This window comes from Equus caballus, chromosome 11, assembly GCF_041296265.1.
Source record: "Equus caballus isolate H_3958 breed thoroughbred chromosome 11, TB-T2T, whole genome shotgun sequence".
NCBI lineage: Eukaryota > Metazoa > Chordata > Mammalia > Perissodactyla > Equidae > Equus > Equus caballus.
The window spans coordinates 43,708,453-43,725,461 of NC_091694.1; the positions used below are offsets into that span (position 1 = coordinate 43,708,453).

Below are 17,009 nucleotides of genomic sequence, written 5' to 3' on the forward strand. Positions count from 1 at the left end.
GAAGGGAAAGGGGCTTGCAACAATGGGGAGAAGTGCAACAATGGCTACCTGCCTCTTTGTCTACTCCTCTGTGATCAGAAGCAGCAATCAGCTATCAGAGCAAAGAGTCCTGGTATCCAGAGGATAGGGTCCTTTTTGCCCACCCTGCCTTTCACAAGCTGTGTGCAAGCTGCTCCAGGAACATGAACACAGTTGCCCGCCATGTAGATGAGGGTGGGGGATGGCTAGCTGCTAAGAGCTGAAATTGACCACAATATACACTCCAAGACTTCCCCTAGCAGTTGCAAGCCTTCAACAGACTCCAGATTTCCGTTATAGTTACATCAGACAGATTCTGCCAGTGCAGTTGTTGTCTGGGTGGGGAGACAGATTCCTGGTGCTTCCTACTTCACTACCTTCCCAGAATCCTCTGCCAGCAGTTATAGGTACTTGACTTTTTAATAGTCTTTTGGATTTTATAAAATAAGACAACAATTTTTCCAAAACTTACTTTGGCAAAGTCAAGAATTGAGGGACATTTACTTTACTCTTTTGTTTGTTTGTATCATGAAGAATAACATCTGGGGAGAAAAAGAGCCTTTTTTAAAAGTGTGCACTTACCAATTTAAAGTGGAAGAACTCAAGAGGATGAGAGGATAGTTCACCACACCCCCTGGTGGCCATACCCAAATGTTTATAAACAGATTCTAGTTCTCTGGATCAGAAGAGTAACCTACAGGGTGGCTGGTTTCAGAAGGGCCAACAGCAAAAGACGTATAGCTTCACTGTGATCAGTTACAACTAGTTTTTAATACATGGAAAGCTCTACTTTTGTAAATCCATCCATCAATCAATAAATCACACACATACACAAATATTCTGTTATAAGCTCAATAAATATTAGGTTTCTCTATGAAACAATGTCATCATTCTATTTCTTAAAACAGAAAAGTGAGGTGATGGGGTATCTTACCATCAATTGCTTAGAAAAAAAAATTCCTTGTACCGTATTTTCAACCTTTCTGTAAGTATGAGATTGTTTCAAAATTGGAAAAAAAAAAAAAAATGGGGCTGGCCCCGTGGCCAAGTGGTTAAGTTTGCGCACTCCGCTTCAGCGGCCCAGGGTTTCATCAGTTCGAATCCTGGGTGTGGACATGCACTGCTCATTAGGCAATGCTGAGGTGGCAGCCCACGTGCCACAACTAGAAGGACCCACAACTAAATATACAACTATGTACTGGGGAGATTTGGGGAGAAAAAGCAAAAAAAAAAAGAAGAAGATGATTGGCAACAGTTGTTAGCTCAGTTGCCAATCTTTAAAAAGATAAATAAAAATTTAAAAAGATAAAAAATATGAGGATTAAATTATCAGCTCATACTTAGAACAGACTTTTCCTCTTTTCTACCTTGTTTCTCTTGTTTTTACTTAAGTACAGATCCTCCTTGCCTTACGATGAGGTTACATCCCAATAAACCCATCGTAAATTGAAAATGCATTGGGTAAGAAGTTGAACAAGATCTAGTTTTCAAAGATTTTTTAAAGTGGTAGACACCTTTACACACACACACACACAATGTCTTTTCACAAGATGATTTAAGTGTGTTGGAGCATGTATTTCAAAAGTAAAAAAAGAAAAAAACCTGAAACAGTCCATTACAATGTAGACATATTCACCCTTCAGGAAATCTTTGAAGTAAGGTGAATCCTACAGCTGACGTCATATCAGAGTTGTGCAATTCAATAATAATACTGAACTTCCATGCTGGAACCCACCATCAGAAGTCAAACCATTGTGAGGTGGGGACCGTCTGTACAACACTCTTACTCTGTAGGTTAACATATTCTTTAACTAGAACACATACTGAGGTAGATGTCCATCTGTCCTCTTTTCACAGGCAAAAAATGGGCAATGTAGTACATTTATTGTCATTATGATATTTAAATCCATACAAAAGTTATTTCACCAAATAGGCTGTAATTAAATGAAGTCATATCACAAAAGTAAAAAACAGAGCAAATACAAGATAAAGAAAACTTGATGAGGTACCAGAGACAGAGATCTGGAGGAAAGATCTGGCTACAAAGTGACTCAATTAGTAACACAGTGCCATTGTCTTACACAAAGACATGCCCTAATTCTATGTTTTCTTTCAACTGTCTTCAAGCTGTCTCCACTGGACTAGTACCTTGTTCCACATGTTCAAAGGCGAATTCCTCACACAAGTTCTCTTTTTCAATTACATCATTTCTAGTAAAGGTATCAACATTCTTCTATTCTCATTTATTCATTCAATAAGCACTTACTGAGTACCAATGACATGCTAATTGCTGTGGATACTAACAAAAAAGACATGGTCCCTGTCCTCATGCTGCTGTCAGGCTGGGAGGTGATTGCCCACCTCTAGCCATTTGCATGCAACAGTTTCCTAGATAGTTTTCCTGCCTCCTCTCCTACTGTGTAACACTGCCAGACTCTTCTGGTAGTCATGTCATTTTTCTAGACCAAGGTCTATCAAATCAAAACTCTTCTGCTTTTCAGATACAGACAATTACCTTCTTATCGTCCCTGAAACACTTTAGCACTACTTCCAGACTTCTGAGCATATCTTCCACTCTCCCCATCCTCCTATATTTGGAATGCTTTTCTTCTCTTCTCTTAAATCCCGTTTGTTCAACACCCTGCTCTTCCAAGAGACTTTTTGAGATTCCTCTGGCCCACAATGCTCTCTCCACCCTATCCGCTGCAAACCTTGTTTTCATCACTAGGTTTGAAGTACACTGGGGAAAATATCATGTTTTCAAAGGTGAAGAACTTTTTCAGTAGATGGTAATTCTTTAGGTCTATGAAAGACTAAAGAGGAAGAAACTAAGCTTAAAAACTGGACAGGTTTTAGGCCAAACACAAAAAATAACTTCATGTTGAGTAATTAAAAATGCTGGTGATAAGTGTTGTATGTGTTGCTTGAGTTGATGGGGGAAAACATAGAAATTTTCCTGAATGGCTTAAGCATTCACTTGTTTAAAAAAAAAAAAAAAAAGGACAATTTATTGCAGATCTTTGAAACTATATTATTATACAATACTGTAAATTGCTGACGCCAAAGACAATTCCTAAAGCTCATTCCTTTTCCCTTTACTTTATACAATTCTTAGCTTCGAGTTGGTATATACAGGAATGGAAGAATTCTACTATAATTTAAATATTTATTTTTAAAATTTAGATCTAAAGTACTTTGTTTCCTACCACAACTACTTACCTTAAAAAAGATGTCTCGGGATTGCAAAGATTTCAGTGGTATATTTCTTTTGTTAATTTTTATTACCATCCTAATTTTACTAGGTTGACTCATATGAGATAGCTGTTTATATGTCAAAATGATTGAATATTGGCATGTCATACGGTTTAGTTTTATAATTACCTTCCTGGCTGTTCCCCAGCCAGCAGAGTGGGTCATCACACAAGAAGAAAAGCTACGAGTTCATAAATATGCAAAAGAGAGACTGGCATTGAATTTCATCCATTTACTTTTTACCAAAAAGCTAATAATACACAATCTAATTTTTAGTTCTGCAATCATGTTATCATTTTATGCCCAACTTCTGAGAAAGATAAAGTGTTGCCAGAATTTAAATGTCACAAAAAGGGGCCAGTGTGGCATGAATACATTGTTTTTTAATGGTAGTAAAATACATATAACATAAAATTTGTCATCTTACCCATTTTTAAGTGTACAGTAGCATTAAGTACATTCACATTGTTGTGCAACTATCACCACCATCCATCTCTAGAACTTTTTTCTCTTTCAAAATTCAAACTGTGTACCCGTTAAACAGTAACTCCCCATTCTCCCTGTCCCCAGCCCCTGGCAACCAACATTCTACTTTCCATCTCTGAGAATTCGACTACTGTAGATACACCTCATATACGTGGAATCTCCTTTTTAAGGCTGAATGATGTTTCATTGCATGTATATACGACATTTTGATTATCCCTTCATCTGTCAGTGGACACTTGGGTTGCTTCCACCCTTTGGCTATTGTGAATAATGTTGCTATGAACATGGGTGTACAAATTTCTCAAGACCCTGGTTTTAATTCTTTAATTCCAGAAGTGGAATTGCTGGATCATATGGTAATTCCAATTTTAATTTTTTGAGGACTAGCTATACTGTACCATTTTGCATTCCCACCAACAGGTATAAAGGTTTCAATTTCTTCACATCTTCACCGACACTTGTTATTTTCTGGTTTTTTTGGATAGTGGCCATCCTAATGAGTGTGAGATGGTATCTCACTGTAGTTTTGACTTGCATTTCCCTAATGATTAGTGATGTTGAGCATCTCTTCATGTGCTTTTGGCCATTTGTATATCTTCTTTGGAGAAATGTCTATTCAAGTACTTTGCCTGTTTTTTAATTGAGTTATGCAATGGATAATTTTATGCATCAATCTGACTGAGCTATAGGGTGCCCAGAAATTTGGTTAAACATAATTCTGGATGTGTCTCTGAGGGTGTTTCTGCATGAAATCAACATTTCAATCAGCAGAATGAGTAAAGCAGATTGCCCTCCCCAGTGTGAGTGGGCTTCACCATTCTATTGAAAACCTGAATAGAATGGGCTGACTAAGGAAGAATTTGCTCTCTCTGCCTGACTGTCTTTGAGCTAGGGCATCAGTCTTCTGGCTTCAGACTCAGACTGGAAGTTAACACCATCAGTTCTTCTGGGTCTCCAACTTGAAGATCTTGGGACTTCAGCTTCCATAATTACGTGAGCCAATTCCTTATAATAAATACACAGATCTATATATTTCCTGTTAATTTTGTTTTTCCAGAAAACTCTGATTAATACAGATTTTGGTACTGAGAAGTGGGGTGCTGCTATAATGAATACCTATAAATGTGGAAGCAACTTTGGAACTGGATAATGGGTGGAGGCTGGAAGAGTTTTGTGGTGCATGCTAGAAAAAGCTAAGATTATCACGAAAGAAGTATTAAAGGAGATTCTGGTGAGAGCTCAGAAAGAAAAGAGGAGAGCTGGAAAGAAAGCCCTTCATCTTCTTAGAGAATACATAATAATCATGAACAGAATGTTGGTAGAAATATGGGTGGTAAAGGCTATTCTGATGATGTCTCAGACGGAAATGAGGAACATGTTATTGGACAACAGAGAAAAGGCAACCTGCTATAAAGTAGCAAAGAACTTGGCTAAATTGTGTTCATGTTCTAGCGTCTTGTGGAAAGTAGAACTTGTGAGTGATGAAACTGGATATTTAGCTCAGAAGATTTCTAGTTTTGGACTTACTTGGGGCCTATCACCTTTTCGTTCTTCCTTATTTCTCCCTTTTGGAATGGGAATGTGTATCCTATGCCTGTCCTACCATTGTATTTTGAAGTGTATAACTTATCTGGTTTCACAGGTTCACAGCTGGAGAGGAATTTTGCCTCAAGTCTCACCCATATCTGATTTAGATGAGACTTTGGACTTTAGCCTTTGGAGTTGATGCTAGAACAAGTTAAGATTTTTGGGGCTGTTGGGATGGAATGAATATATTTGTATGTGAGAAGAACACGAATTCTGTGAGGCAAGGTGGAATGTTATGGATTGAATGTTTCTGTGCCCCACCCCACCAAATCCCTATGTTGAAGCCCTAATCCCCATTGTGATGGTATGTGGAGATGAAAGTCTTTGGGAGGTAATTAAGATTAGATGATGTCAGGAAGGTAAGGCTCCCCTGATAGGATTTGTGTCCATATAAGAATAGGAAGAGACCAGAGCACCATCTCTCTCACAGCCATGTAAGAAGGCAGCTGTCTGCAACACAGAAAGAGGCCTCTCACCAGGAACTGAATCTACTAGCACACTGATCTTGGACTTCCCAGCCTCCAGAACTATGAGAAACAAATGCCCGTTGTTTAAGCCATTCATTCTATGGTATTTCGCTACAGGAACCCAAGCTGACTTAGACAGGTTGTTATTTGTTTTTTTGTTTTTGAGTTGTAAGAGCTCTTTATACATTAACCCCTTATCAGCTATATGATGTGCAAATATTTCTCCCATTCTGTGGGGTGCTTTTTTACTCTGTTGATTTTGTCATTTGATGCAGAGAAGTTTTAAATTTTGATGTAATTTATCTAGTTTTTGGTTATTGCTGCTGCCTGTGAACACTAGTTTTTAAAGGCATCATAATTTGGGCTAATTACATTAAAAGATTAGTCATACATCACTTACCAACGGTACACGTTCTGAGAAACGCATTGTTAGGTGATTTCATTGTGCAAATATCATAGCGTGTACTTACACAAACCCAGATGGTACAGCCTACTACATGCTATATGGTACTAATCTTATGGGACCACCGTTGCATATGCTGTCCATTGATGAGCAAAATATCATTATGTGGTACAGGACTGTACTTTTAACTTATGATTTTCCCAATAAATGGCACTTGGTTAAAATAAGAGTTTATTAATGCAACATCTATTTTATTACCTGGAACTGGCATTAGTTTTAATGATATGCTGTTTACTACTCAATTAACTACTATAAACTGCAATTGAACCCACAAACTGACAAGATGAGTTCAGGAATGCTCAATGAAAAGATGCTAACTCAATGCTGTTTTATTCTGTGTAAGTGATGGAGAACGTCAGAACAATCTGTAGCAGGCAAACACACAAAAATCAACCTCTTACACACCATCTAGACACAAGGGGCATCCCCTTGACACTTAAGAGAAGTTTCTTTGCTTTGAGGCAGACTAAAGCAACTAGATTTACAAATAGCCTAGGAAACACACAGAATGAAAGAAATTACAACAGCTAAGTAAATTTTGATTTTTTTTTTAAAGGGAGCTACTAGATTTTTCTTCATTTCTTATTTCTATAAATGATCCCTTTTTTGTGAATAGAAGCCTACAAAAACTCTCCGCCAGTCATATTAATGATTTATTGCCAACAATTTTAAAAACAGAAATCTTTATGGTTCTTAATGGCTTGACAATTCAGTGCTGTAATCAGAGAATAGACTTGTACTGCCTCATCGTTATATAATTTTTTGGAATAACAATTATCCCAGTAGACGTTAAGTCAATAGGTAAAGCTTGAAACTAACCCAGAGATCTTTAAATTTGGTCTACTGGAAAATTTAAGAATCCCTTGTAATCTTTTCTTATTCTAATGGGAATATCATTATGATGCCTCTGGTAAGCATTCAGCTAAAATTTCTTCTGGGTTTCTATCTCTTACCAAAAGACTGACACTTCACTGTCTCATCTTCCCTAAGAGACATGGAGGAACTAAGCTTTAAGCCAAAATTTTTGTGGTAACCAAGACAGGAAAAGTATCGCCAATAACCTCAGTGACTGATGAAAAGAAACTATTTTTATATTAAGTTGTAGTTAATAAGACTAAGATATACATCAACAAATACCTGATAATTCATCATTGAGGAAGCATACCCTCTAGCCAGCCTGTCCATAATGAGCATGCTTATTGTATCCTTTCTGTGGATCATCCAGAATGGCTCATGTGATTTGAGTTCAGAGGACATAAGTTTGGTAACATTTATATGACCATCTAGAACTTACCAGGACTGTTTCCTGTGAGAGGGAGTTGATTTAAAAAAAAAAACATTTAAAGGAGATAACAAATGTTATTATACACTTCCTAGATGTCTCTGATAATACTTTTCTTTTAATGGAGGCAAGTATTAGTATCCTTAAAACAACATGTCCACTATTCCACGAGAGGGAGGAAAAAAAGTTTCATCGTATTTTAAAGGATTGGGTAAGTTACTCAGTATATCCTTTATATTTAGGAAGTGAAATATTAACCAATCTGTAAGAATTGCCAAAATCTATCAAAACAAATGACAAAAATAAGTACAAAACTGAAGGCTGAGATGTTCTTCAGTTGATATTTTCCTAAAAGGTAAGGAAAATTTGTTTTTTATTACCTAAGATAGTTCTCGAGACGTGGGTCAAAATTGGGCCAATGTTGGCCTTTCTGCATTTTTTAAAAGCAATCTACCATGATGTATGTATGTGTACAACATAATGCAATCTACCATTTTAATCTCTCAGTCAGTAACTGGCTTCTTAAAGCAATCCCATTTTGAGAGACCATTTAAGCATGTGGGAGAGCCAGCATAAGCTAATCTGACAATACTGAGAAAGAATTAGAGAAAAGAACATTAACGCCAGAAATGCTATAGGACATAATGAACCAACATACCTCCTGGGCTGCGACCGGCATTCCTCCTCCCCACTGTCTGCCTCCTGTAGAGACACGAAAATGAGAAAAAATAACTTAAAACCTGAGGTCTCATATCACAATGTCAACAATGCAATTCTATCAAGCTTCACATGTAGGAATTTCTCATTCATACTGTACACTTGAACTAAATTCTCTTCATAAAAAGTGACCTTGACCAACCCAGGAGGTTTATATATATCAACAGAATTTATTCCAGGAGGAAACTTCAACAACAGTCTACAAACAAATTCCATTGATAACGAAGTGCTAATAATTAAAAGAATTACCTCCGAAAACCAACTGAAGATGCTATGTTACTGTCATGCTACTTCACATTCAAAATGAGTGGGCATTTGGACCACCACCACCAAACTCCTCGAGATGACCAAAGAACAGCTTAAACAACGAGCACCACCTCACCAAGTGCTCAGGATCAAATCACCATCACCATCAACATAATGGCTACTACTTACTGAGTATTTATCACATGCCAGGCACCTTGCTCAACACTTTAAGTACATCGTCTTATTTATTCCTTATAAACTCAGAAGGTTGATGGTACCATATTTTTCACTGATTCTAACATATGCACACAACTTGGGATAAATGTCTACAAATCAATGTGATTTAAAAAAGCACTGAATCATAGTTTAATTGCAATATTTATTTTTTCTTAGTGGCACATAAAATAATTGAGGGTGTTAGAAGTTATGGCAATTTAGATTCAATGAAATACGAATATTTTACAGATGAAGAAACTGAAATCCACAAAAAGGAAGGACGTAAGCTGCCAAAGGAAACTCATATGATGAAGCTAGATAAAACTGATAAAATATTGCCTCCCAATATGCTGAAAAAGCATATCATTTACTACTCCCTGGCCTAGGTTAGGAATCATTATACGTTAAGATATTACACAGATCTTCATGGAGACAGGAACACTGACATGAAGGAAAAATGAGAAAAGATGAGAGAATTAATGACACTGAGGTGCTTTTTCTTTAAATTTGCTCTCTGATATTTTATATTTGCTCTCTGGTCATTTTTGTCCTATTTGGCAAAACAAATAATAGGAGGAGAAAAATAATCTCAAACAGTATGTGTACTGTCCGCTGATGAGCCAGCTACACTTTCAAGTTTATGGAACCATCCTCATTCACCTCTACATCATTCTGTCTCCATTCCTGGGCAGCCACAGCCAGCTCTGTAACTTTTATTCCCATTTTATTGTCATTATTGATTTCAGGCATATCTATTATTTTCCACAAAGGGAAGGACACAGCAAAGACTCTACCTCCAGTGGGAGGACGGGTAAAGTGCCAGAGTGCATTACATTCTTTGCCTATGGAGAGATTTTAGGTAAGTACGCCCTTTAGGGACTCAAAAGAAATGTGTTAAAAGAAAAAGAATCTGATTGTCTCTAGAGTCAATAGTCAGAACTAGGAAAGTTTGCAAGAATGAAAATGAAAAGACTCAGATAAGCAAATGTAAATGTTACATTTTGTGGCTCAAGGGAATCATAATAAATAGAAACATTCCTGGAATCTTACTTAATAAATAGTGCTTCATTACTGTTATTATTGGTTAATAGTTCTCAACTTTTGATGCATTCTTCTCGTATTTTTTAATTGTATGAAAATTACATAATAAAACATATATTTAAAATATATGTAAGTTTTGAAGTACAACAATAACATGAACACCTGTGGACACCGCTCCACTTAAGAGCTACAAGAGGACCAACACCTTTGCATCTACATGTTTGCTTCTTCCCTGTCTCCCATTCCATCTTTCTCCCAAGATGTGACTACTCTCTTGAATTTTAAGTTTATAATTTTCTTGCTTTCACTCTATTATGACAAATTGGAAACATATAGAAAAGTTGAAAGATCTTATAGTGAACCCATATATCCACCATCTGGATTCTACCATTAATATTTTCTTTACCTGCTTTATCACATATCTATTCATCTCTCTGCCCACCCATCAAGCCATCTTATTTTTTGATGCATTTCAAAGTAGGTTAGAAATATCAGTACACTTGCCCTTAAATACATATAATTAATTACGCATTATAGTTCTTTAGTTCTTTTTCTCTTTTAAAGTAAAATTTATATACAGTGAAATGCACAAACTTTAAGTGCACTATTCAATGAGTTTTGATAAATGTACATATCTGTGTAACCCAAACTTCTATCAAATATCACCTCAGAAATTTTTCTCGTGCCCCTTGTCAGTTAATACCTCATACCACCCACTCCTGGAGCCAACCATTGTTCTGATTTTTCTTCCATTACATTTTTTTTCCCATCAAAAATTAGTACATACCATATGATTTCATTTATATGACTCCACTGCTCACATAAATGGGATCATACAGTATGTACTCTTTTGTGTGAGGCTCCCTTCACTCACCGTTATGTTTTTGAGATTCATCCATGTTGTTGCTTGTAACAGGAGAGCTAATTCCTTTTTATTTCTGAGTATTCCATTGTATGAATATATCACAGTTTGTTTACTCATCTCCTATTGATATATATGCCTGGGATGTTTGAGTTTTCGTCTATTATGTATAAAGCTGTTATATCACCATTGTTCTGTGTTTTTTCGGTAGACATATACTTTTTTTTTCTCTTGGGTAATGGAATAGATGCATGTGTAGTTTTATAGGAAATTTCCAGGGCTTTTTCCAAAGTGTTTGTACCACTTTACACTCTTATCAACAATGTATGAGAGTTGCAATGGAAGTCTAACTAGCACTTTTTTTCTTCAATGGTTATTGTTTTCTGTGTCCTCAGAAACTTTTGCCTACACTTTACTCACAAAGATATTCTACACATTTTCTTATAAAAGCTTTACGGTTTTATATATAAGGTCTATGATCCACCCTGAATAAATATTTGCATTTATTCAGGTATGAGGTAGAGGGGAAGGTTCATTTTTTCCCATACGGATACCCAGTTTTCAAGCAGTCTTTGTTGAAAAGACTTTCCTTTCCCCATTGGACTACTTTGCTCCTTTGTAAAAAATCAAATGACAGCTTAAGTGAGGTCTATTTCTGGGTTCTTTATTCTGTCCCATTGATCTACTTGTCAGTCTTTAGGCCAGTATCACACCATCTTGATCACTGTAGTTTATAGTAAGCTTTGAAGGAAATATAAATCTTCTAACTTGATTCTTCTTTTTCATCATTGCTTCATCTTCTAGTAAGACTTTTTGTCTTGAAATCTACTTTATCTGATATTAATATAGCCACTCCAGACTTAGGCTCACTGATTGCAAGGTCTATTTTTCAACCTCTTTATATTTTAAAGATGTCTTTTATAGACAGAATATAGCTTGCTTTATTTTATCCATTGACAATCTTTGCCTTTTCATTGTAATTTAATCTAATTATTGATACAGTTAGATTAGGGTCTATCACATTACTATCTATTTTCTGTTTGTTCCCTATATTTATTCCTCTATTCCTCCTTTTCTGCCTTCTTCTGTATTATTTGAATATTTTTTAGAATTTCATTTTAATTTACCTATTGGTTCTAAAAACCAAAAAAAATTTGCATTTTTTTTACTGCAGTGTTTTTTTAAAAACTACATTTATCTATATTCTTAAACAATACATTATTTAGTTTTGATCGCTTGAAGGCTTTAAAAACTATATTATATTGTATGTAGTCTTTCCAATATGCTTTTTAAAAACTAAGTATTATACTAAGAAGATTTATCCACTTATTACATATAGCTATAGTTCATTCATTTTTACTGGGGTAAAAGATTGCAGTATATGAATATATCAACGTTTATTCATTCTACTTAGAGAGACCAGACTGTTTTCAAGTTTTGGTGACATCAACCATGCTGCTATAAACATTCTTGTATATGTCTTTTGGTCTACATGCACAAGAGTATCAATAGGGTATATACCTAGGAGTGGAACTGCAGAGTCATAGAGTAAATAAAGGTTCAAATTTACAAGATAATGCCAAATTATCTTCCAAAGTGGTAGTGCTGATTTATACTCCCACCAGGAAGGAAAGAGAGTTTCAGTTGATCTAAATTCTAGCCAACACTTGGAATCATCAGATATTGTCATTTTTTGCCAATCTAGTTTATATCTTGTTAAGGTCTTAATTTGCTTTGCCTTGATTACTAATAAGGTTGAGCACCCTTTTATATTTTTATGGGCTATTACTACCTTCATACCCTTCCCCTCATACCTAAAATAAGCAGACCAAAAGAGGAATAATTCAAATTATTTTCAGCTCTTTGATAGATTTTTCTACCCATGAGAATTGTGATGAGAGTATGTGAAAAAGTAAAAAGCAAAAAACACCGTTAATTCTTCCTTAGAGGGCACAAACAGCCAAAACCAGTTACATCTACAGAGGTGAACTAACATTTATAGAGCATAGTAATGGGCCAAGTACTCTATATATGCTATTTTCTTTAATGTATACCACAACCCTATGGGACTTGATCAAGGTCACAAAGCCAATAGATTGTATAATCTGCATTTGAACTCAGGTCTATCTTTCTGCTATAACTAGCTCCCCCTAAACTAAGAATCTGACTTTGACACCTACATCCTAATATATGGGGGAGGGAAGAAGCTGCAAAAGAAAGTGTATCTTTTTTCATGGCTTATAATAAAATAATATCCTTTGTCATCTTTCTTCTATGACTTTCTACACTTTAAAATAGTGCCTAAGGAGTGGAAAATTCTTTTGGGACATACACACACACACAAAACAAAAACAAAAACAAAACAGGTCAGAGAATTGTTTCTAACACTAGATCCCCAAATGACTTTTTCTTTCTTTCTTAGGTTAACATTACAATAGTCAGGCCAATAAATGATTTGCTTCCCCTTCATCTTAGAAAAAGAAACAAAATTAAAAAAACCCCAACTCAGTATATCAAGGCATTGTAGGTCTTAGGTAAAATGGACTTAAAAAGAATGAAGAAAATGTTCAATTATGTTTAGTTCAATAGAATTCATTGCCCAAAATGCAAAAATACAACACTGCTTATGCAAAAAGAGTAACTATCAGGTAATACAGTTATCTTGAATAGTGGCATTTAGGTGGTAGCTAAAGGTGGAATGCTTACCATGCTATTCTGACAGGTGCATACACCAGGTATAACCACCTACCATGTCAAGTAACTTTACACACCGGGAGTAAAAAAAAAACGCCAAATAGTTGATCTGCTCAGAACATTAGAAATTACCAAAAGTGTAGAGATAGCTCTTAGTTTCTTCTTAGTGAACAGAATAACTTCTGATGTGTAAGGAGGAGAACCAATCAATTAAATGACTAAATACACGTTTATTGGTCTTTTTATATTCTCAAGTCCTATTGTTAAATAGTTTTTATTTAAAGAGTATAATTACTTCTTGATGTTCTTAAGAAAAACTTTACCTATAAACAATATGATGTGAGATTCTAAATGTGCATTTAATTTTAGAGTATTCAGGAACCATTAGGAATGAACTGAAAGATTAATGCATTCTTATTAATCTACTTAATACCTAGGCATAATTTACTTAGGTTGCTAAGTAAAAGATGTTTGGAAAAATGTAAGCACCCAAGTCATATTTGCTGAAAATCAGAAGACAGAAATGCTGCCAGCCTTGAAAAACACTGGGCTAGACAGGTGTTAAACAATATTTTCCCAAATCTTAATGTTCAAGATTCCTTATACTTTCCATATGCTCCAATCCAAGTAAACTCATTCATTATTCTTCAAAGGTACCTATTAACTTCCTTTGTCCATGCTATTTCATCAACCTGGAAGGCCTCTCTCCTCTCTCCAACATCCTTCCCCACCTTTTCAAAGCTGGTTTCAAAAGCCATTAGCTCATGACATTTCTTTTATCACCTGACAGGCCGTCTGTCTCCCTCCAAACCTGACAGTTACTATGCATCTTTCTTGTGGTACGACCCAGTTCTGTTTCTGGGTTACAACTGGGAGCTCTCACTGGACGTCTTTTGTCTACAATGCTTATTCTACTTTAAAAATTTATTTAATATGTGCAACTTAACTTACCCACTTGTGATAATTTCAGAGTTGCTATACTGTCTTTTCTATCACCAGAGATCCAACTCCTTGAGAATACTTCGTTTTAAAAAGCAACAAGTCGGGGCCAGCCCGGTGGCGCAGCAGTTAAGTTCGCACATTCTGCTTCCAGGCAGCCCGGGGTTCCCCGGTTTAGATCCCGGGTGCGGACATGGCACCGCTTGGCAAAAGCCATGCTGTGGTAGGCATCCCACATATAAAGTAGAGGAAGATGGGCATGGATGTTAGCTCAGGGCCAGTCTTCCTCAGCAAAAAGAGGAGGATTGGCAGTAGTTAGCTCAGGGCTAATCTTCCTCAAAAAAAATAAAAAATAAAAAAATAAAAAAGCAAGCAAGCAAGCAAGCAAGCAACAAGTCTTACTGTGTTCTGAACCCATCACGTCTGACAAGCATACAATATGGAAACTTCATAAGTCACTGGTTCTTAACTCTGTCTCCCTTCGGAACTTTTTTAGTAACAAAAATCTCTGAGCCTCATGCCTACAGATTTTGATTCCCCAGCTCTGAGGGGGGGCCAATGCTGTGCTGGAGCTGGTTAGTACAGGCTCATGAGAGCCAATTGTTAGATTTTTGGAAGTCTTGTGAGACTCACATTGGTAGTTTAAAAATGGCCATGATAGGAGTATTTACCAGGGAAATCAGCAAATGCTATAAATCAGCCCCTACACAAAGAACAGGTTTTTAAACATTTGCCTGTACACCACGAGGTGTGGGGCCCAAGAATCTGTACATTTAAAAAGCTCCATAGGGCTGGTCCTGTGGCCGAGTTGTTAAGTTCACACACTCTGCTTTGGGGGCCTGGGATTTCGCCGGTTTGGATCCTGGGTGCAGACCTAGCACAGCTCATCAAGCCACAGTGAGGTGGTGTCCCACATAGCAGAGCCAGAAGGACCTATAACTAGAATATACAACTATGTACTGGGGGCTTTGGCGGGGAAGAAGAAGAAGAAAAGAAGATTGGCAGCAGATGTTAGCTCAGGTGCCAATCTTTAAAAAAAAAAATAAAAAAGACAAAAAGGGAGTAAAAGAAAGATTCCATTAAAAAAAATTAAAAGCTCCATAGATAACTGACAAGCATTTAAGATTGAAAACTTTTGTCTTAAAGATCTGGAAAAACACGAAAAAACCCAGGGTACACATAGCTACTACTCCCTCATAACTGTGCTAGGTACCAAGGAGATCAGTAATGATGGGAACTTCAGCTCTTCAAAAAGACCTACTGTCTCCCTTCCTAGACTGTAAGCTGGGTAAGGGCAGGACTATGTTTGTATAGTGGCAGCCATACAGAAGATGCTCAGCATATATTAGATGAATTAATAAATAGTGTCCAAGGTATCATAACCAATAAGTGTCAAAACTAGAAATAAACCTTTGGCTAATTTCAATATATCATGCACCTCGTCTCCATTAAATTATTGGTCATAGCCTTGGTTTGTCAATCCAAGACGAGTGCTTAAATATGGGGTGGAGAGCAAGCAGCATCCATCATAAGATAATAAGAAGACTCTGCCTCTGTACTACTCCCTCCATAATTTAAAATCTTTTCATGACTATTATCTCATTTGAACTGCCCTGGGATAAACGCTGCACAGGTATGATTAGAGACTTATTTTTCAGTTGAAGAAACTGCTTCATAAAAGTGAGATGATTTGCTCAATGTAACCTAGGAGGAAGCAGCAGAGTCAGGACAGTGTCTGGTAAGGTCAAATATACCTTCTGCCAGAAAAAGCTGCTCCTCTTGCATTAAAGGAATACTCCAGGTACCCTGATAGGGGCCTGACCCTAAGACCTTGTCTTTGAGTTATCTCCCTGTCCAGATTCTGTTCCCTTCTACTCAAGTGAAACTCCACATTCCACTCTCTGAAGACCCCACACTTGGTCCATTTTCTTCATGTAGCCTGAGCCCTCAGTATAGACATATGGTCTTATGTTCAGCCAGGACATAGTGGTATAACTGTACTAATTGTGTAAACATTGAAATACTCCCATACTGAATGGGTAAATAGTGGCTGCCTGTAGCCCCTCTGAATGTTTCACGATCCAGTGACAAACAGGTTAATGCCTGGCACAGCAGACGACTTCCAGGTCTTGCTCCTGTCTATTCTGACTGGTTAATAGCTGTTCCATACTAGTTGCTAAATATTTTGAATATCACCTCTACCTATAGCAAAATCTTTTCTGTTCTCTAAAACTCTTGACTCTGATCTCATCTTCACCTTGGAGATAGTACCTGTATCATCTGTTCTCTTCTTTGTGTGTCCTACTAGCTATACCCCAATTGCTCTGCCTGGCTTCTGGTTTTAGTGCCAGTCTTCTGCTACATGCCTCCACAGAGAATTTAAACTACAAAAGTCACTGACAACATCTAGGGGAGGCTAAATAAAATGTGCTTACCTTTCTCTCAATATTAAACATTTGAGGGGCTGGCCTGGTGGCATAGTGGTTAAGTTTGGCGCACTGTGCTTCAGTGGCCCAGGTTTGCGGGTTCGGATCCACAGCACTGACCTACACTGCTCATCAAGCCATGCTGTGGCAGCAACCCACATACAAAATAGAGGAAAGATGGGCACAGACGTTAGCTCAGGGCCACTCTTCCTCAAGCAAAAAGAGGAAGATTGGCAACAGGTGTTAGCTCAGGATGAATCTTCCTCACACACACACACACACACACACACACGCACACACATTAAACATTTGA

At 36.9% G+C, this 17,009-nt stretch overlaps 1 protein-coding gene across 4 annotated transcripts in view; it reads right to left on the minus strand.

Annotated features, from left to right (window-relative positions):
- Nucleotides 1-17,009, minus strand: part of SSH2 (slingshot protein phosphatase 2) — a 241,628-nt gene that overhangs the window by 135,465 nt on the left and 89,154 nt on the right. For all 4 annotated transcript variants that reach the window (XM_070225735.1, XM_023651643.2, XM_023651642.2 and 1 more), the window contains 1 exon segment: nt 8,214-8,257. In XM_070225735.1, the coding sequence (XP_070081836.1) occupies nt 8,214-8,257 (44 nt within the window).